A 23,290-nucleotide genomic window follows, 5' to 3' on the forward strand; every position below is an offset into this window, starting at 1 on the left:
TCTCAACGAAGATCACAACGGAAGAAGAAAATCAAGGTAATACCTTGTTTCCTCTTTGGCTGTAATTAAAAACCCTGCGGGGTGACACGGAATGGCCTCTGCTTCCATCTTGAATCCTGCCTTTGATTTATTTGACTAATTTATGATTTTACCACGGATCAATTTGGCAGCGACCGCGGCTGGCGGATCAAAAGCGATTCAAGGATTGCTAGAGGTTCGAAAAATCGCGAGTCCTTCAGCCGAAAAAGGTGTTCGGTAATAAGGGAGGGCCTCCATTTGAACTCAGAAGTAGGTTGTCGAAGCCCCTAGGCAATCAGGAGAGAATCTCATTAGGGACTACCGGTACATCATGACTCTCTACCCGGACCTCCTGCCTAAACCTCCTTCTCCTTCTCGTGCTCTTCCTCCTCCTGCTCCTTCCGGAACCCTGACGACTGCAGCTTCTCAGGGTGCCTTTCTCTTCGGAGGAGCGGCGGTCATCGCGTGAATCACAGAGCTGCCTGCACTTTGTGTGGCAGAGCAGGGGGGGGGAAACGAGAGGCTTTTGATACGCTGCTGCCCTGCAAATGCTCTGCCTAGAAAAAGTGTAAAAAGTGTAAGTGAAAGTGCTGAAATCAGCGATACACACACAGTGCCAACTAGTGAAACGGAGGGGGGAAAAGAAAGGCTAGTTGATTTGGGATTGTTGGTTGGGGTTGTGATATTCATATGTATTTTTTGTGTCATCTTGGATATGAAATATAGCACCTTGTATATAGTATCTAAAGAATACAACGGTCCATTGATAATTGAATATTCCTAAATTATCTTAATATTGGAATATAAAACTAACAAACTGAGTAGGACTATGGATAGACTGAGATTCTAAATGTGCAGACTGTCGGTGCTGATCGAGTATCACTTTTGGATGAATATGTTGTCAAAGGTTGAACTAAAAGATCATATTTTAATACTGCTGCTCTTAGGTCAATTAGAGTTCATGTTCTATAACAGTGTGTGTACCAACTGGATCTTTCTGCTTGTAATCTCAGATCAGGCAGTATCGCAGAACTTCTGGGCGGAGACGCCATAGAGTGGATGAAGCTTTGATTTGGACTTTAATTAGTGTGCGGCCTCTACATTGGGTAGTCTACAAAGTGTTGATTTGAAATCTTTAAAGACTTTTTTTTTTCAACGAACATCAGTGTCTGTATTACGTCCGGCACACTGGCCAAGATTGTGTTCACAGTAAGACAATTACACGATTGGTTGAAAACAAATATCAAGCGAATGAAGTGAATCACCCTGTTCATCCAGATTAGAGGTCGTCTGCTGTCAGACTGTCAGATTATTCATTTAAAGTCTGACACCGTTTTTGAAACCAGGTGCTTAAAAACAAATAATTTGCCACACAATGTACTCCAATTGAGCACACCTGTGCCAGAAGTTTTCTGTTTTGGCAGTTGACAAAAAGTTGCTGTTTTCCCTGGGAAGGAGGCCAGTTTGTGTTTTCCAATATATGAGGGACCAAAAAACACAGATGTCATTTTCATCAGGGTGCTTCTGTTTCCATGCCTCCCATGTCTAACCTAATTCAGTCAAAACTCCGACAGCAGAGTGAGACGGAAAGGGAATCTGTGAAGGGGGGGGGGGAGAGAGAGAGCGAGCGATAGAGAGCACAAAGTGGGTACAGAAGAAGTACCAGCGCTCCAAACAAACACCTTCACACCGGTCCCGTTGCTCTGGCAATCGTGACGCCATGTTCAGTTAGGGTAAGGGGCACCGTTTCAAGGGGATCTGGTTTCAAGCGTATAAAAAGCTGTACAAGGCTCCTACTTCACATTCTGCCTTTCACCGTAAATATATATACATCTATTTGCCTGTATGAAAAAAAACATGCCAGTGGATAGGCCTCTAGATGATTGTATTAGTGTATTAGGCACAAAGGTCTTGATTAGAAATCCCAAGAAATTCGACAAATGTTTGCCACACTCAACCTACGCTCCCTGGCAGATAACATGGTGGTAACATGTCCACCCCTCCTAGCACCAAGAAAAGCAACCCTGGTAGAGAGACAGCCGGTGGCGGACAGAGATGCTCGCCACGGTTGGTTCGGTGAATGACCTTGACTTTCGGCAATCCGTTCGTCGACAATGCTTCGCGTCGAGAGATTGGCCAGTTCACCTTGAGCCCTGCCAATCAACGGGGTTCTGGCGCACGCCCATTTGTAGACCGTCACTGGGGGTAGAAAACGTGCATACATTCATACACCAGTATGTTCATTTTGTTAAAGCCTGTTTTCTTCTTTGCGCTTGCTTGAATATTTCATGGGTCCGAAGAGAGGGGGGGGGGGGGGGGGGGGGGGGGGGGTGAAATAGGGGATGTGTGTACACGCAGCCGCATGGAGGAATGAGCCATCTGTCTGGGGGTGAGCTACCTGACTCGAGGCCCCCACACCGGAGCCATGGGCGCGTGCCGAAGCTGGCGGGGCCCATGACCGTGGCAGTTGGCCAAATATGGAGGGCTACCAACTCTGGGATACTGGACAGAACCACGCGGCACGGGGGTCTTCTAACCGACGGGATACCAATTGGAAGGAAGGAAGTTCAAACTGCAACCGGCTGGTGTCCGATGAGGTACGCGTCGTGTAACTAGACGGTGGAGCATCTTCTTTTCGTCTTCTCAAGTGTGTTTTTGTTTTCAGAAATTTGATTGAACTCTATACACACCACGGCACATTTGACTGCCAACGGATACAAGTGGAAGGCAAAAGCTAATCATCACAAATGGATGAAATGAACGTGAGAAACGGTTGGGACATGGCTCAGTGCCAAAACACATTATGTGATAAAATAATGACACAGTGAACTCCCTTCTCCCATCCATTATACCCTATATATATATATATATATATATATATATATATATATATATGCGTATATATATATATATATATATATATATACATATAAAACACCAATTCCACTCATCCACGACCATAACCTGTCTTCAGAACCAGGTTCAATGAGTCTTAACCAAGACTCTCCCACCACCGCCACGCCCCTCGTTCTGGGGCCTCATTTATCAACCGTACTTACACACAGATTTGTGCAGAAGGAGTGCATACGAACATTGCCACACAAAGTATGGAATTTACCAAAATGTACTTATACTTAGGAATGTGTGTTAATATAAGCACAGCTCTGGCCATGCGTAGAATCTAGTGGTAGAATAGCGATATTACAAGCAAAAAGCAAAGCATTTAAGAGTGGCAACGTATGCATGAAGCAATCAACATCCACATACGTCCCAGGTTTATTTTAATTAGAAAACATTAAATTACTCTAATTTTAAACAGAAAAATGTGTGTCAAACCCTATAAAAGACAGCTGTGAAAAAGATTTTATATTTAGTGCAATGGCTTATTTTGCGTTATTGAAAGACTTGGCAAAGCGCATTTTTTTCAAAGATCTCGCTGATCTGCTTGTTGCAGACGTCTCACGTCTGTGGGCTGTGACTCCCGACCCGACTGAATTAACTGCATCACTCACTTTTTTTTCCCATGCAGCAAGCTTTCTTTTATTTGTGACGCCTCCTGCACTAAGTTAACCAACAAGTAACAATTGGGTTTAATTCAACCTTGTTTATGAGCGTTTCCATTTTAGTTTATTTTCTTTGCTCTCTTTGCCATTATAGCAGTGAGGGGGAAAACACATTGACACAGTTGATAAAGTGATGCGTTGTGACCTCATCGTCATCTTCAAACCGCTTATCGGGGGTCGGATCGCGGGGGCAGCAGCTCCAGCAGGGGGCCCCAGACGTCCCTTTCCTTGGTAAGGAAAGGGAAGTCTGTGGCCACATACGGTTCATTGGAGGCCTTTCTGAATGCAAACGGTCTGAGAGTGAACGCGCATTGGTACTTAAGAACAGGTGGGATTTATCAAGATTCATTGTGCGTACGATTGCCTTACGCACGTTTGATAAATACAGATTATTTTTTTTACTTAAGCACATCCTACATTTCAATCGTAAAAGAGAGAATTTAGATCATTTTCTATGCACAGTTGATAAATGAGGCCCCTGCACCCCACCAAACACAGCTCCATGCTCCAAAGGCCCACAGTATATAATGGATAATCAACGGAGGCCTCTCCAGTCCAACCCACACTATAGACACTGTGCAAAGACCCCCCCTCGTCTCTCCAGAGGCTTCGCTTGGATCCCCGTGTGCTTCTCGCCTTGCAGAAACACGGGGAAGAGAGAAAGAAGTATAAAGGGCGTTACGCACAGAGACAGAGCTCAATTGGGCATGACCACCGCACGTTTTCATCTAGTCCAGGCATATTTTTTTTCACTTCATCTCACTTCGGGAAAGGACTTACAGTGTGATACAGTCTCACCTTCCCAACACACACCACCCCCCCCCTCCTCCCCCTCCTCCCCGACCTGTCTACCGGGCACTGGCTGTCCCCTCGAGTGTATCACGGCTGAGTGGATGAATTAATTCCCGGTGTCCAATAGAAAATAGCCAAAATACTAATGAGGTGGTGGTTGATGTAGTCAAGAAAGACACTTATCCAATCTATCATCGCAAACCATCTGCACTGCCCACCCCCCCCCCCCCCAACCCTGCTCAACTACTTTACATATAAATTACCACGCCAAAAAACAACCGTTCATACAATATTTAGTCTACGTCCATTTGATATGCAGCTACCTTTACTGGTGTAAATCATCCCTGACAAAATGAAGGGGGAAATGACAGTAAATACTCCATATTGGCCCCTCCCCTGTGAACCTACCAGCCACCAGCAGGCGTCCAATAGAAAGCTGGTCAAAGAACTGGAAATCAGCTTCCACGAGCAGAGAGGTCGACAATGCGGGAGGGATCTCTGAAACTTGACATGCACGTTTGTCTTAAATAATAAATATCTTCAACAGAAGAGCCATCATCTGAAACTTAATTTGGACCATTTTCTTTTTCAGATATTTGCTGATATGATACACATATGGATTATGTAAGGGATAATGTATAGAACGCCAGTCATTATCGGGAAATAAGGCCCGACATGGCGAACCTTTTTACACGATTACTTGCCAAAACGAAAAAATAACTTCACACGGTGTGTCTTTTTACAATTACCATTTGTAGTGTTGATCAGCAGAGAAATAGTCTGCCAAAGACGTTGACGTCGCTTAGCAACTGAATCCGCTGGGGTTGATAAGTTACCGGACTACTAAAATGCACTGTCCTTGACAGCGGCCATTATATGCTTAGCAATGGTCATTATTGAAAACTAATTCACCACTGGAAGTCGGGAAGGCCCATGCAAGTGAACTGAGCATTTCACAACATTGAGAAGAGCCGTGTAAAAACGAACTATCTATTGAAAGGTTAAAAGTAAATATCTTAACTTTTAATCTGGGATTTTTTTTCTATATATATATTTTAGTCTGGGATTCCACAAATCCCAGACTTAACTTTTGTGAAATCAAATTTAGAGTTTGTTCAGGGTCTTTTGGTCTTTTGGCATGTGTGAAGATATTTGATTGATTTACCTCACCGGGCGCTACTGCACTGCAGACATCAATATAAAGCACTCACTTGGAAGATTTGTAGGCCTCCTCAGGCCAGGACGAAAATTAAAATAAATTAAAAAGGAGATTAACCAAGATAGCTATAGCAAGATTCTTAATGAATCCCATTAGGCTTGTGCAGTTATCCGTTAAATGCTACCGCTACCTGCGTTCAGCGGCAAGTCGTTAAAGATAAATAATAGTACAATAGCAATCTTTTAATTTTATAAACGCCGTTATGTCAGAAATATTTCAAAGCCAGGTCTGTCATCGTGTACCACAGCATTGAGAAGAGCCGTGTAATAACATAAACTAACTATCTATTGAAAGGGTTAAAAGTAAATATCTTTGCTTTTAATCTGGGATTTTTTTTCTGGATATATAGCATAGAGGGGTGGTCAAAAGCGATGGGGCAAATGTCGACTCCCTGTGAGTATAAATCCGTTGTGAGCGCTTTCGACAGCGTTTCAAGTGCTCGCGGGCGTCTGATGAGGGCTGATGGCTGAACGCGGGCTCCAGCCACCAGGGCCACTGAGAACTCCACGGGGGGAGGGGGTGGGGGAGGTGATCAAAGCCTAGACAAAGGAATGGTAATGATAATGCAGACAACTGACGGGGCTGAGGAGAATGTGTTCAGACGCAGGCAGATGTGCTACTCTACCGCCAGATGCCTTCATTTGTGACCAACATGACGTGGGAAGAAAAAAAACCACTTATGAAGCCTGCTTATATGCAGGACGGAATCGGCAATTAGTCTGTTTTGCCTCGTTTTCTAAATTCTGGGAATGGAAATGTAGATAAGTAAATGGGAGACATGGCCTTCCATCGAACGATGTGAACAGTAAACATTAAAAACGATATTTATCTAGGTCATTGAACTGCATTGAACTGCGTTGCCTGCCTAATTTGGTTCAAGTTGACGGGTGCAAAGGAGCGTGGTTCATTTCATGTAGAACTTTGACCACCTGCTGTTTGCGTTCAAAGGAGTCAACTCCCCTACAATCTCCTCCATTGCAGGTGTTTGATGTTGCTTTCCAGGAAGCTTTTTTTCTTCCATAAATCCCCATTAAATATTAATATGCCTTCCTTCAATCTCTAAATAAAGTTGTGCAGAGCTTACGTGTATCCTTAAACTGCCAGCTAAAGAAAATTAAGCCCTGGAAGAAACAGGAGAGCTGATGGAGCATTACTTCTTCAAGCCAATAATCACTCCCGGGGCGACGGAATTGAAATGAAACCACTTCTGTCACTCTCTACTTTCTTCTCTCCTTGTTGTCATTTCCACCCTATTCCCGCTCTAGACATGCTGCCACACTTATGTTTCATATATATATATATATATATATATATATATATATATATATATATATATATATAAATACTTCGAGATTCATTCATTTTTGTTACTTTTGGCAGGAGGGAAAGGTAATCTAGTGCCAGGGGATAATGGAGTCTGCCTCTGATCCAAATGACTGCATTAGCTCTCTTGGTGTGTGCGACCTGTATATATATATATATATACGACATATATATACACGACAATATATATATATATATATATATATATATATATATATATAAAACGGGTGGCTTAAATCAAGCGATCTGATTGGTTCCCAACTGTTGTATATTGAGCGTATACACACAGCTATGACGCCCGTTCAGTTTACAGAGTTCAGTATCACTCCGTGCCTAACTCTAACTGTTGTTTATTTATATATAAAAGCGATAGCATAGTTCACTGAAGCCTAAAAACATGTTGATTGCTGGAGAGGGTGGAAATGTTGTAAAGCAATAGGCACACGGTCGCCGGCAATTTAGCCTTCTATCGAGTTCACTCAAACTTGATAGTAGGCTAAATTACCGGCGAACCAAGCTACCGTCTCTAGCCTAGCATTCTCTCTGAAGGACGCTACCGTGTGTTGCATAACAACCGCCGTACACTTTGCAGGCAGCCAGGAGGGACTACTTTTCTGTATTTGTTAAAAAAATGCTTTTCCGACTTTCTCGCTTTTTCAAAATTGAGGGTGTCTATGACTTTCATTTCGCCATACTTACGTAACCGTTTTATAAAAGCAATAGATCACTTCAGTCAGTGATATACGGTCATTATACCACAGTTAAGGGGGTCGCCGTCCCTCTGCTGCGCGTCGGGACGGACAACGCCCCTTAACTGTGGTATAATGACCGTATACCACATTCCTGTCGTGATCTATTGCTTAAATATATACCTCCTGTTCTGCTCTTACCTACAGTCCGATGCTGCAGTGCTGAGCACCTGCGGAACGTGTCCATTGATTGTCGGAGTGGAGCGGTCCTGCGTGGGCTGTTGTGTGTGCGCTTTAATCGATGGGCTATATCTAAATGACAATGCCTTTAAAACAAGACCAAGGACTTCTTCTGACCACTAGATTGGCGCTTTTACAACTAAAAGAAGAAATGCGCAACTAAGATTACTGAGTAATTACTGTTCACCTCAGTAGTATAAAAATATAATAAAATGATGCTTATCTTTAATTAATGTTGTTTTCTTACTAAATACATTAAAATAGTCCTCCAGCTAAGGCTCCTGCACATATATTACTAATTATAATATAGAGAACTTTTAGTTGTCGTTAAATCATTACATAAGATGTTATTTTGCAGTACTAGGAATTCATCAGATAAACACACACACACACACACACACACCCAGGGAGACGTACAAACACAGCGAAGCGCACATCACACGTACAGCTATCATGCTGTCAACGCTGTAACCTTTAGCAGCCTGCGAAGCCTTATGAAAGGCTAGGAAATTCTGGGTTTCAAAAACACAGCGGTCAAACATCTAGCCGTCTAAACCATGCTGCATTAGAGAGACTGAATCCGACTGGAAACAACCGCCGACCTCGGGATGTTACATTTCATTGTACGCTTCGGAACAGAAAACTGGAGAAAGGAAAAGAAAGGACCTGTGCCAGCATGATAACAAAATGCAAGTTCAAATAAACCAGCCAAACAGCTAAGTGCTTGATCATTATCTACACGACAATTTCAAGAAAGTGGCCAGCTCAAGGTCTCGCCGTTTAATTTCAATACAAGTTTGGAAAGAAAGCAACAACAAGGAAAACCATAACGCATCTTATCTTTTAACAGACCACCAGATAAGCCTGTAGGAAGAGCTGCAGGGGCTGTTTTTATTTACCTCGTAAGGGTCTTCTGGAGGCCATTTCTAACACTCTCTCTCGCTCTCTCTCTCTGTTGACAACTTCTCTCAGACTTGGTCAATTAACTTGTCCAGCCAACCAGTCAGCTCACGCACCCCTCTGTCGCACGGTTCTCTTTTGGAAAACCGTTTTTTTTGTTACTGTTCACACTCTGCCTTATTCATGGGGTTAGAGATTACCTGGGATTCAATTTTGTGCCGCAGAAAGATGTCCCCGCACAATTCTCCTGCAGATCAGCAGGTGAGATGAGACTAACGGTTCTCTTCGAAAAAAAGGAGACCCCGGACTGTCTGCTGGGTGACAGCAGCCACTGCAGCAGACCGGCCGAGCTGCGGTGCTACGTGGGTGACAGGAGCCAGCAGAGGCAGTAGATCTAGCCATACACCCCCCCCCCCCCCACAGAGCACTGATGTATCTATTGAGCCCTGAAACCATCGCCGCTCCGACCCTGCGCCGTGATTCATCTCTGTGCACTTCTGCTTCTTTGCCGTTTTTTCATTTTTTTTCTTCATCTTGCCAAACAATGGCAACCAGGGAAAAGGAAGTCAATGATGTGACTTTGCTTTAGCTATAGTTGTAATGTTGTATTTCATTTGACTTTGGGAGGTTTTCATTTTTCTCAAGCAGTGGCTCCATATGCCACTAGATAAATACCATGAATCCGGTTTGGAGAAATATTACCTTGACATGCACAGGTGCAGATAATAACACAGCAGAAACCATAATCCTCACAAAAAAAAATGCTAATCTGAGTAGACGCCATCGCTGACCTGTTGACCTGTGACCTGTACTGTGGACCATGGAGGTACTAAAGACTGTGCAGTGCCGCACCCTGGCTTGAGAGAAGGAAGTAGCTCTTTTTATGTGGTCTTGCTTTGAGAATCTTGGTTTTATATATTATATTTATGTCAAGATAAGATAACATTCAACTGTGACGTCTGATTTGTTCAGAACATTTTTTAGATGGGATATCAAACTTCTATCTAGTTCAGAAAAAAATGTTAGATGGAAGATCAAACAACGTGTTTTAAATTATGAAAAATGAATAGGATAGTTTGAGTCACAAAGGCAGCACCATATTTTCAGACTTTGCATGGAAGTAAAGTCCCATCTCATCATATCTGCTTCTCTATTGATGAACCTGGGTGTGATGGACATATCCAGGTATGAGAAGGCAATTAATATCTATTGATATTTAGTACGCAATGTCAGTTAATGTCTAATATGTCCGTTCAGTCCACATACATGTTTCTGCCCGAGAGAGAAACGGCAAAATCATACATTGCAGTAAAATCCATTTCATCTTCTTCTATTGTTGCTTTTAGAGGGGATAGCTTACATCAGAAAGTAACACGAACAATTCAACAATATGCATTTTGCCAGAAACCATCAGACATGTGTCCTGCTGCGCACAGTGGGTCAGTCTTTCTCCTGCACAACCATCATCTCAATAGCCCTCATACACATTACCGTGTCCATCAATCTATCTGTGGGGAGGTTTAGAATTACCCCACAAACAGCACAGGAAGAATACAACGGGGGGGGACATTAAAGCCTCTATAATACAAACAATATCTACGGTACATCCAGAAATTATTTTCTTTTCAGTCTTGAAAGGCAATAGGCTACTTGGTCACACACAAATATTGTGTTGTACTTAAAGCAATGCTTAGGCGATGTTTACAACAGCCATACGACGTGATTGCTCCATGGAAAACCAACACATTCACTGGATGACACTGAACAATGTACTCTAGCTCTATAGATTTCTCTATGGAAGTATTACACATAGGTCAACACATTGGCTTCTGAATTACCAGTGTTTATTTGGCAGGGCATAATACAGGCTAAACAGTGTCACATAAAATGTGTTGAATAAAACACGTTGCATAATAATACAGCACTAGGGAGTGTGAGTGACATGATGTCCATGATCACTCCTGGTACAGAGCCTGGATCCCTGGATTCACTTCAGCATATGCCGAGCCTTAATTGCCTGTTGGATTTTGAGGCTGTAAACAGGTTGTAAAGCTGTTACTTTGTAGACTCAAGCCTCACTAAATGAGTGCTTTTTATAGCACCTCTGTACTACCCCCGACATGTGCAGGGTTTGGAAGAGGAGGCACTTAAAATAATCACTCTAAGATAAATAAAAACAAAAACAAACTTGACTATAGTTTTGGAAATAGATAGCAGCATTGCCATAGCGACAGGAACACATGCACGTTCGCCCCGACCCAAAATAGATTTTTTTTCCTCAACAACTAGAAAGCTACCGCGAGACAGTCAGCTGAGACAGCTGGTGTGAGCCACTTTCCTCACAATACATCCAAGTCTCCCTGCGAGCATCTCCTCCTTAACCGGTGCCTGCCCTCGTTCCTGTTCGATCACGTTGAATACTTACATATACTTACACATGTAATATATAATACATATACTAATACATATACTAATACTTATACATTTCTACATTTGCGCCCCTGTCCATGTGGGTTAAAGTGTGCTGTTTCTTTTTTCGTTTCTTCTGAGACTTAAACAACATGACTGACACATGTAGACAGAACATAGAGGGAGGACTGTAGCGAAGGGCCCATTCTGTTCAATGTTGTCTGAACAGAGGCCATGCAAAGTACACATCAGTGCGTTCTCCCAAGCCGCCCGCTATCTAAATGGCACTGATTAAGCACTTTTTTGAGCAACAGCACTTTTATTCTATTGAGTGATCCATTTATTCACTATCTGAATGAACCCCCTCTGGCATCTTGAATGTATTGCTTCTTTGTCTGTTACTGTTTTCATGTCAGTCTTTGTCGTGCGTTTAGTTAGCACGGAGCCGACTGTTCACACTTCACTGCATTACGTATGTGTGTGACAAATAAAATCGGAATCGGAATCGGAAAAAAAAAGTTGATCGTTATCTGGAACAGGTAACCATCCAGTGACATAAGAAAGTCCTTCTGGGGGAGGGAGCACACTCTCGGGTTGTTATTTGAGCTTTATCCACTGCAATAGTAAACAGGTCAGACTGATTGACAAGATGTCAGCGTGTTGTTAGGGCTGAGTGACAGGTCAAAGTACTTAGTGCATGGGCCTGACATTTCAATAATGTAAATTGCTCGTTCTTGTACATATAGGAAATATGTCATGGTTCCCCTGTTGACAATTTATATATTTTTTTTGTCACCACGCAACTTTTACATCTGCAAGTGGTTCTAGCATAACCACATATTATTATGTATGCAGCCTTTCACTCTGAAGGAGGCCAGGAAGGAAAGGAGCAGAGATTGGCCCGTTATCGTGGCTTCAGGACAGAACGAAGACCAAAGCATCCAATCAGGATTATCGGAGACCGTTTTACACATTCATCTTATTAACCGGTTCAACATGTTGCCAAGCACTGCGTTCCTGGCATTTGGGCGAATCCCTCAGCTTAATGGCAGTGCACGCACACACACAGCCGTTCACAGAAACGCCTGGTCCCTCTCAACACATCATATCGGTGTATTCTTAAACCGGCAGTTGCAGAGCAGTTGCTCATAGAGTAGCTGTGAATGGTATGCATACATGTTTGGTATGCAAGCCGTGTTTACAATCTGAATAAAACAACCAGGTTTTAGATTGATAATTGCCATTTGGCAGAAGATTTCCCCAATCGTGCTGAACCTTACCTCGGCCACACCGTGGAGCCTGGGCCCTGGGCGACCGCCCGCCCGCCCTCTTTTGCATTACCAACTTAACATGCGGCAGCGGGTCAAAGCAGGGCTATGGCAAATTCACTTTGCTGCCAAATCTGCTTCTCAATTATGTCCCACTGGAACAGTAGTAATAATCACCGTTTTCAATATCCGAACCAAACTACATATGTATGCAGGCGTTGAAGTCACGGTGCCCCTACCGCCCATGTGTCTGTGTCTGTGTGTCTGTGTGTGTGTGTGTGTGTGTGTATATGTGTGTGTGTGTGTGTGTGTGTGTGTATATGTGTGTGTGTGTGTGTGTGTGTGTGTGTGTGTGTGTGTGTGTGTGTGTGTGTGTGTGTGTGTGTGTGTGTGTGTGTGTGTGTGTATGTGTGTGAGAGAGATTTGGGGGAGGGGTCTTTAGCACAAATCTCCAGAGCCATTATGATAAGGCCAAATCCAATCTAGCGTATGTGCATTGAGGCATATGGGATCATTATGATAGAGGATATGTAAACACCCCAGAGGTTAAAAATACACAACAAATCTCTCTCTCTCTCTCTCTCTCTGTTTCTCTCCGTCTCTCTCTCTGGCTCTTCCCCATCACAGTTCCGTTGCATGTCGTCTGTATTTGCCCAGACGCTCAGACGGTAAAGAGAGCAAGGAACGTCTACATCTGCTCAGAGTGACGACTCTACATATTTAATGCAGATACGATGTGCCCGCGTACGCAAGCGGTTTTGTTTATCGACTGAAATAATATACTTCTTCAGAGTTATTCCGGCAGTGTCTATTCCTATCACCAAAGCAAGGAAAAACAACTGAATAACGACAAACGCTGGCTTTTCGAGGGCGAAGCACGAGTGAAATGCTGCACGAGGCAGAAAAAATAATATCTATGAACATCTTTTTTAGAAAAAAAAACAGCTCTTCCTCCCTTTCATGTGAGGTAATATTATTAGCCACAGAGCTAATTCCCAAAACCATATTAACGAACAAGAGGGATACTAAAACTAGAAACTAGAGGTTCAAAAGGAGAAGCAGAGGCAGGGAAAAGCCGTCATTATGCTGCAGATAGAGCTAAGTGGCGTGGAGTGGAAGAGAAAGTGTTCAGTCAAAGCGTAATGAGAATCAAACCATTAAAGCAGAACCTTAAGCCAAGCAGCGCGGCACAGCCCATGACGTCCTGCCCATTAAAGCGGGGCACGGCCATATGGAGGCAGCGGCCATTATAAAGTTCATCAACTAGAAATATACACGACGCATAGTTTGTATATATATATATATATATATATATGTGTGTATTTTATTATATATTTTTCCATAATATATATTTCCTATTTTATATAGATATATTAAATGTAATTATATATAATTGTGTATTATGATACTTTATACATGTAGAAGAACAACAAAATAGACGTTATCAAAGTGTCCGACCCATAAACGCACACACACACACACACACACACACACACACACACACGCTTTGAGTCCACCATCAGTACACCTGCTTGTTAGCGTGGCGATAGAACCTATTCAGGTATTCACACTCATGTGGCAGAGAGGTTGCTACAGAGAAGAGAGAGCTTCAGCTGCTGTTCCTGTTGGACCAGACATTAAATGATAAGTGGTTTTGATCCTCCACCGGTCTCTTTGAAGGTTGGGTTTGAGGCTGCTCATGAACATCAACAGCCTTTATTTCAGGGACTCGCCCGCACCAAAAGATTCTGCCAGATTCCAGACCGGGGATGTGAAGAAGCACAACTTGGCGAGCAGCGTTGCCATGGGGGCGGAAAAACAACTCGTGACGGAGGACGGGGGTCAAAGGGGAAGGACCGGCTCTGAAGAACCTCGCTGTGCGGAACCGCAGGCTGACGCACGTCGTCTTTCAATTTGCCAAACGCAAGACAAACAGAGGTCTGTTAATTATACCCACTCCGGCATCGCCGTCCATTCCCCCGGCCCGCAACGACACGCTCCACCGCCCCTCATAGCTACCGCGCAAGGTGCGCCCGGGACACAGGGAAGATTGACGCAGAGAGAGGGGAGGAAGTGGGTGGAATGATGTGATGTGGAGACTGTGCTGTCAGTACAGCCGCAGCTGCGCAGCTGTGGATGGAGTTGTCCATGTCACTATACCTTGGGACACTGTTTGCGACAGCAGGCTCTGGGATCTCGTACAAAGCCATTATCGCTATGCAGAGCAGACTACCTTCGCATTCTGAATATAGCATATCCGTAGCAGCGGAGACAAGGAAACCAGTGCCATAATTGAGCAGTGTGCCTGGTTTCCCAAAAAAAGCTGGATGTAAGCAGTTCTGGGTGCAGGCTAAACAATTCAGAGCAGATGTATTAGGCAGTACAGAATCACAAATTAATCAGACAAACAGATGTTTTGTTTTCCTTAGCCGTTGATACACCATCGATGCACCATACGATCACCGGAGCCAAAGCAGATATCTGTGATGACAAGAGGTCTGTGTGGATATTCAGCCGTCGTTCGCTCGAGAAAACCGACAGTGCTTTCGCTCAAAGCACCTTCCTCTGTTGTGTGAGCTCCGTGGGAAATGGGTATGGTGCACGCAAAATGTTGAACAACATACCACTCTGCTCGGGAGAGGACAACGCGACCGGTTAACCTGATCAGTTCAGGGCATCTCTCTCATCTCTCATCTCTCTCTCTCTCTCTCTCTCTCTCTCTCTCTCTCTCTCTCTCTCTCTCTCTCTCTCTCTCTCTCTCTCTCTCTCTCTCTCTCTCTCTCTCTCTCTCTCTCTCTCTCTCTCATATCGATCGAACTGAACACTGAAGCCTTGCTCAGCATGATCCTGTACAGGCCAGGCAACAGCATGGGGACCTCTCTCTCTCACTCTCTTTTTGCTCTCTCTCTCTCACTCTCTCTCTCTCTTTTTGCTCTCTCTCTCTCTCTCTCTCGCTCTCTCTCTCTCTCTCTTCAATCGACAACAAGCGAGCAGGCCTCACAAAAACACTGGAGCCTTGCTCAGCATGATCCTGTAACAGGCCTGGCAACAGCATGGGGACCTGTAGCAGGCAGCCCAGGACACACACAAGGCCTTACAGGGGGGAGGAAGACACAGCCAGGGCAGCTTATGTGTCCGACCTCTCCCACAACCCGGCAGTCTTTTGTGGGAAATCCTGCCCTGTGGTCAGAGATCCATCAGGCTGAACGGGGGCTTCACACGCACGCGCGCACTGACGCACGCACACGCACACTGATTTAGCTCGCCTTGCCTGAGAATCTCCTCTGAGCTGTGGGCTCATTCTCTGACTCTTGTCTCCCACTGGATCAACGCTTGGTCTCTCTCTCTCTCTCTCTCTCTCTCTCTCTCTCTCTCTCTCTCTCTCTCTCTCTCTCTCTCTCTCTCTCTCTCTCTCTCGTAGTGAGAGAGTTAAATGAACCCATGAAAGCCATGATCCACAACCTACAGCCCTCAGTATTTATGTACCCCATCAGTGATTTATGGCGGTAAGTATTTGTTTTTAGATCTATATCATTCAATCAGCATCAGACAATTTAACCTGAGTGACATTCGGCTAACGTTGGTTCCATCAAATAATCTGCACTTATTCAATAACATAGATATAAAATTTATTAATGAAGAGAAGCACTCACAATTATTTGCAAAACAACCAACCTGTGGGGGGGGGGGGGGGGAGGGGGGTATTTGGTGTGTTCTTGTGACTGTTATTTCTCCATAAATGAGAAGACCCGCACAAGACTGAATGTGAATGTTCATGTCATTAAATGTACGGGTGTGTCCAACAAGCCAATCGCTTTGTCCAACAGATGCATTGGACACGCGTAAAGACCACACACACACACACACACACACACACACACACACACACACACACACACACACACACACACACACGGATAGTGTGTGTTATTGTAACTGTTATTTCTCCATAAATGAGAAGACCCGCACAAGAGAGAGAGAGTTAAATGTACTGGTGTGTCCAACAAGCCAATCGCTTTGTCCAACGAATGCATTGGACACGCGTAAAGTTTGCAGAAAGGCGCATTATCTACTCACGCTGCTATTATGGCCGGACCAGTGCACCATCGCCTGGTTGTGAGACGAATCCCCGGTCAAGGCGAAGGTTGAGCTGGTCACTTTGAGCTCTTCTTGCCTCGAACCAGCGCTTCTCCTGTCCTCTCCGTTCCAGCGCAGTTCAGACCGCGCAACTCTGCGTCCAAATGGCGCAGCCTCCTCCTCCTCCCGCAGGTTCTTCGTTTGGCCGTGGTTTGACCGAGGAGATGTCACTTTTTCATCACTCGGTTCAAATCTTGGCTGGTTCCTTTGATCTGTTGAATCGATACGAGTTGATTTGATCCCGAAGTCCATCTGTCCCCTATCCATGGTGTCACTCGAAACTTTTGCTTTGCGCAGAGTTGTCTCCTCCGTGGATACTGGGCTTTGGACATTCCGCTTCTTCCTCGAGTTAATAAAGTATCCTCTCACCTGACCGCCATGTCCGGCCGGCATGGGTGCAGCATTCATCTCCCGCGTTTTGGCGCTTGTCGGATCGAATCTTTTCAACCCATTTCCGTGTCCAGAAACTTCACCCGCGGACCCTGTTGCGAGTTCACTGGTCTGCATGGCGACGATTAATTTACGGGCGCGCAATGTATTCCCAAACTGACATGATCTGCATGTTATCTCTGATTTCACGGCTGGCAAAATACACACTATCATCAAAATGGACAAACAACGCACCGCACTCTGCCACTTGGAACGAAACGTGACCCTGGTCTCCATCGCTGCTGGGGAACTCTGGAAACAGGTCCTTGAACACTTCTCGTCTCGTCTCCTTCCTCCTCCTCCTCTACCCTGAACTTGGCTCGCGATCACACACAGTGCAGTGCTGCTCCTCGCAACTTGCTGCTGCTCGCTGCCCGAATGCGGTGTGTGGTAAAAAAAAAAGTGCGCTGGAGCAAAGTGGTCCAATCTGAAAGAGTTGGTCAAACGAAGCTCCGCGCGCGCACAGGGGAGGAGCTGCTGCTGCTGCCGACGACACACACACACACACACACACACACACACACACACACACACACACACACACACACACACACACACACACACACACACACACACACACACACACACACACACACACACACACACACACACCCGCGCGCACACACGCACACACACACACAGAGGCACACAAACACACATTTATATGATCAAGACCGGTAAAACAGTGTTTGATTGTAGTGGATGATTCTTCATTTTTGAATAGTATGTAGTGATGTATTTTCCTTTTAATAACCGGATCGATCTAAAGGTATATTGATCATGCAGATTGTGCCTGCGTGCGCGTTCTCTCCAGCAGAGTTAATCAGCACATTGGGAGATGATTCATCTTCGATTCAGTTTCGATGCGTTACATTAAGTCAAACTGAAGTGCAAGGGTTGTTTTTTTTTTAACAGTTTCCATTACGTTGTTAATAAAATAACATCATCTAATACTAATTTGTAACATGACGGCTAACAAAAAAACGTCAACTGGACACGTTTTTTTTTTTTGGCCAAACAGCCAAAAGCCAAGGGGATGTGATGAAAGTTCAGCAATGAGTTTCGAGGTTTCTAATTAGGCGGGTATTTTTGCGGGTGATTGGTTTGCCAAGCAGTTAAATAGTCACTATAACTCTTGTAAAATATGACTATTAATATAAGTATTAATAAAAAATGTATATAATAATAATAATAATAATAATAATCATAATCATAATACTGAATAAGCCATTACAACAAGTAAACAATCACATGCACTTTACGCGTACCTTACACAGAATGTAGCCCTGCTTTGGGCAAAGAGTTAAATTATCCGAGCTGTCCTGCAAGGGGACCTAAAGATGATAAGTGGGACCCCTCTTCATGGCATACAACATTAAACAGACGTATTGGATTGGATTAATGGTGCTGCAATGGACAGGCTCCGCACGGCTCACAGGCACTTATCAAGTGGTTCACTGGCGTGTGGCCGTATGTGCGTGCGTATTCCTGTGTGTATGTACGTGCGTCCGAGCCTGCATGTCACGGACATGTCTGAGTGTATGGTTCGCACCTCTGTGTGTGTGTGTGTGTGTGTGTGTGTGTGTGTGTGTGTGTGTGTATCGTTTTGTGTGTATGTATCGTTTTGTGTGTGTGCATCAGTTTGTGTGCATCCCTGTGTGTGTGTGTGTGTATCGTTTTGTGTGTATGTATCGTTTTGTGTGCGTGCATCAGTGTGTGTGTGTGCGTGTGTGCGTGTGTGTGCGCGTGTGCGTGTGCGTGCGTGCGTGTGTGCGTGCGTGCAGACCTGTCGCTCCCCCCTATCATCTCCTCTTCTCTGTCTGGGCACGCCGTCCATTCATAGGGAATCAATGTGCTGCCAATAGCAGGAATGGATTTTCAAGCATGTAACAGAATAAGATATTCTGCCCTGCAGTTTGTCTGATTTGTATGTATGCTCTTGGATTATGCTGCATGCACAACATCTCTAGGAAGGGGGGGGGGGGGGGGGGGGGGGGGGGTAGGAAATGGGAAATAGGGCGAACAAGGTGGGGGGGGGGCGGCAATTCTATCGTATGTAAAGCAAGAAGGCAGAGTGACCCCTCGCTGTCCTGCAGCTTCCCTTTGACGAACCCCCCACAGACACACGCATACATCTCGCGCCCAGTCAAGGTGAGGACAGGATTTTCTCTTTCTTTCCTTTCTTATATTGTCAGCAAATGTAGCTACACCGCCTACTATCTGTCTAGCTATCTTTTAATTGTTATTGTGCGATGCCATTGTGTGACCCAACCCCTTACCACAGCATGCTACGAGTACATTCATAAAAACCGAGTCCTTGTGAGAGACCATTTGAAGGCCGTCTGTGAATTGCGGGCTGGTGATTTCTTCTCGAAGGGTTGACATTGACTCACAGTGTCTCCGTCCTTGTTGTTGATCTTTTTTTTTTTTTTTACAGCATTTCAACACAAGTCATCAACACAACACAGAAGCTAAACTCAAAGGAAAAGGCGCGTTTTATATAAACGCAGAATAAATGCGTTTTAAACCACGTTTTACAGAGAAGAGCGATGGAACCAAACTGGTGTTGAAATGATATGAAGCCGAGTAGAAGGATAGAAAGAGTGAGAAAGTGGGTGAAAGAGTGTACAAAGCAACGGGAGCATAGAAAGAGAAGGAGCCATGCAAAGCGTTTTTATGTTTTAGGATTGAAAGGGTTTTCTTTGTCTACAAAGGGGTTAAGGTTAGGGTTAGATTCAGGGACGGTCCATTCTGCAACCAGCTAAACAGAGTTTTCACTCTTCTTCGACTTGTCCCTGTTTTTGTCATGCGTGCAGTTCAGATGTGAAGTGAACTGCAGAATCACTTCACTGGAAAACAAAGTGTTTGTGATTTTGGCTCCTTCAATTTGACTTCATCCATGAGACAAAAAAAAGCACAAAAGTACCTATATATTAATATATATTCTCCTGCATGTGCTGTGATATGACTGCGATATCAAACATCCACTCAAAGGAATGTTTTCTGCAATAGACAACACACTGCTAAATATGCACCATTGTCAATTGTATAAATTGTAACTGTAGGGCCCCCCCCAACATGGTGAATGCCACGATTGAATAATTTCTTTCAGCACACAAAGACTTTATTATTAACTTGGGAAGGGGTGTGTAATTCACACACAAAACCCACACATTGTTAGCTTGCTAATCCTTTTGAAATCAGTAGCCTCGGGAAATGGCCCGTTTTTTTCCAACATATATAAACAGTATATATATATATATATATATATATATATATATAAATGGCTTAATTTACACTCTTCTGGTGGCAGCATTTGATTCACAACATTTGATTACATGCTCTAAGCAATAACCTGAGGCTACCTCATTTTTGTTCATCAAGTCATATTCCTCCATAATGGTAACTTTAGATGCATTAGTGTCTACTTCACTGCTCGCCCCTCCCCCTAACTACCTCCCAACAGAGAGACAGGTCAGAGGAGTTGTGGTTCACACCAGACGCTGCATGCATTAGAGTGGCAGCCCTCGTCAAACTTCAACCACAATGAAAAGACGATGCATTTCGGGGGGGGGGGGGTTGTGTTGCTAAAATCGTGGAAATGTCCTGGAAGAATGAGCCGAGTCCAATCCATCCCAGGGCCAGACGAATGCTTTAAAAGCTTTCCCAACACGGGGTAAAATATTCATATTTGCTTCTGAGGAGCATTACTGGCTTTCTCAGATGTCAGGCAAACCACATGAATGAGTTTCATCTTTTTTCGACCACGGCGTCAGGTAGCTTCACAGTGCCATCTTTCCAGAAGTAAAAAATCAAAGCCAGAGAGTTTCCTAATACCTGGAATCAGTAGAGTAGAAACAAACGTTCTGGTTTCTTTACAATTCTCCTTCTGCGGCCGCAGCTCGTCTCCCCTGATTTGTTTACTCCAGCGGTTGTGATCAGGATGACTTATTCATGAGCCGGTGTCAGGCTGCGAAGCACCTTCTGAAGCAGCCTTTTCCTTTTATTTCAACAAGATGATCACTCACTTACTCTGGCACCCGCAACCCCCTTCCAAAGACTCTGATGCCCGAGCGCGCGGGATGGGTGGAGATGTACAATTATGTTTTCTGTACAGCCCGTAGGCACGCACAATTAAGTGTGAATGAGCTGGTAAACAAAATGCGATGTTGCCAAGTGATCGGCACGTTGCACACTGTGCACTTGTTATTTTGTTGTTGTAAAACGGATGAGAACGGTGATGAAGAGGATGATGATTTCCTCTTTGAAATGCGGTGTATTCATCAACCTGCAACAAGTTTGGTTTGACAAACACTATACATACATTGAATATTTAATCTATAAAAAGGTCCTGTTATATTAATTTACAGATATTCAAGCTGCTCTTACATCCGCTCAGAGAGCACCACCCTGTGAGATTAATTATCAGTGGGACTCTAATGACTCTAATGCTAATGACGTCCGTAAGTTCTGCTTTTTATTCACTGCACTTTCAACTTTGACCCGACAAAAACTTGGGAAATTAGTCAATGTATGAACAAATTAAACTGGGTTATAATTGCACCACAGTCAGTGGTCTTTTGGTTTAGTCTCAGCGCATTTAGCAAGCCATCCTTCTCTCCTCTCACCTATTAGAATATGTATCCCGTCGTGAAACGGTTTGAATAATGACAAATAATATGCAGTCAGAAGTTGATGTGTTCTCATATGCACTCTGATGTTACTGTAAGGATAGTTCAGTTCAATGTTACAAAGTAAGGTTTGTGCTTCCTTCTTCACCATAAATAATACGATCTTAGATGGTCAGCTTATTTGATAATTGAGAAACCCCCTATTGTGACAATATTGTGGGGCATTGACTCATTTCCATTTGAATCCAGTAAAATCACAGAATGGTCTGCAGGATTAATAAAAACATGCCATTCTGACCTATGATGAAGCATGGTTTCGATGCTCTCCTCTATCGTGGTTACGGAACTAGGTACGACTGGAGAGTGACAAAGGTTCAACACGTGGTTTGTTCAGGGATACGAGTTAAATGGATGTGCACTCTGGAGATGGTTCATGAAGCAACTGTGGGACAAAGGAGATTCTGTAAGCACTCCATGGTGAATCAGTCAGGCCTATAGGGTCTGTTATATGTCACACAGTTTAACAGTCATGGTGTTAGCTCTAATACAGCTTCAGGTTCAATGAGGTGATACTGTTACCTTGAATACTGTGTGGTCTAATGAGGGAATAGATCACCTATCATAGGAGAGATCATCATCAATTTATAAAATGAATGTGGTTCCATCCCTACTATGAAAAAATGGGAGAAAAGTAAAGAAAACACCTTTTAATCACATCCTGAGAGATCTACAAAAACGCCACTAGCGCACACTGGCCATGAAACACAGCCCTCAATTGGTGTGCAGAAGGAAAATAGTGAAATCCCATTGGCAATAATGCTAATCTGCGCACAGCTAGAGCAAAAGATGTAGCATGTTGCTTATATTTTATATTTCGGGTCAATGAATTATGATAAGAGTTTTTGCTGCAGTTTCAAATAACATGTTCAAGGGCTCAACACTGTGACCTTTTTAAGTGCCGCTGCGATTAAGATGTAGACTGGGTTGCATTGGTGCCACTGCCAGTAGCCAATTTTTCATGGAAAATCATTAACTATTGTGCATGTGAGGAATCGCCAATGACCGCGGGAAATATATACGCTAACAGTATGCTGACACTTGCAATGCTTCTTGTCAGCGGGGTATCAAGTTTGCCTCAGCTCCCTCCTCCTCTAAAGTTCACTTTACTAGCAAACTATACCCACTGAGTACGTTTGGCACATCTCTGACTCTAGTTGAGACGAGTGACATTTAAGCCGATGCTACCAGCACCGACAAAAGAGCCAGCGGCTGGATGATCATTACACGTCTAGATTGGTCCACTTACAGTTACCGGCTTTTGGTAGACAAAGAGTCATGAGAGAAGGAGGAAGGACAGGATGTTTGGCTGTTGTACAGGATATTGGAGGTTAGAGTGTCCAATCAAATCGTTTAGTTTTTTTCATATATCGTTCAATTTCCTTTGTCTAAAAAGTATGATAAGTGTGTTGACAGCATTCGGGCTGCTTCTCTCCCTGCCAATAACAAGATGTTGACAACAACATCCACATGAATACAGTAACATGACACCCTGAGGTCAAGTAGAAACATAAATACAAGATAGCGTGAGAGAGTTTAGTTCTGGCTAAGCAGCTTGATCACATCTCTCTTCCCCTTGTTGAACCCTACAGAAAATACACGCACAATATTTCCC

The 23,290-nt window shown here is 44.0% G+C and overlaps 1 protein-coding gene across 1 annotated transcript in view; it reads right to left on the reverse strand.

Moving 5' to 3' along the window:
- The window catches only part of LOC311340438 (VPS10 domain-containing receptor SorCS1-like), a gene marked incomplete at its 5' end in the record, with an annotated part of 105,426 nt that extends 88,202 nt beyond the window's left edge, over positions 1-17,224 (reverse strand). The window contains 1 exon segment of the mRNA XM_084465333.1: positions 16,499-17,224. Coding sequence (XP_084321459.1) covers positions 16,499-17,224 — 726 coding nt within the window.
- Positions 17,225-23,290: the final 6,066 nt, after the last annotated feature.

The sequence above is a fragment of the Micromesistius poutassou genome, assembly GCF_964030765.1.
Source record: "Micromesistius poutassou genome assembly, chromosome: 3".
Lineage (NCBI taxonomy): Eukaryota > Metazoa > Chordata > Actinopteri > Gadiformes > Gadidae > Micromesistius > Micromesistius poutassou.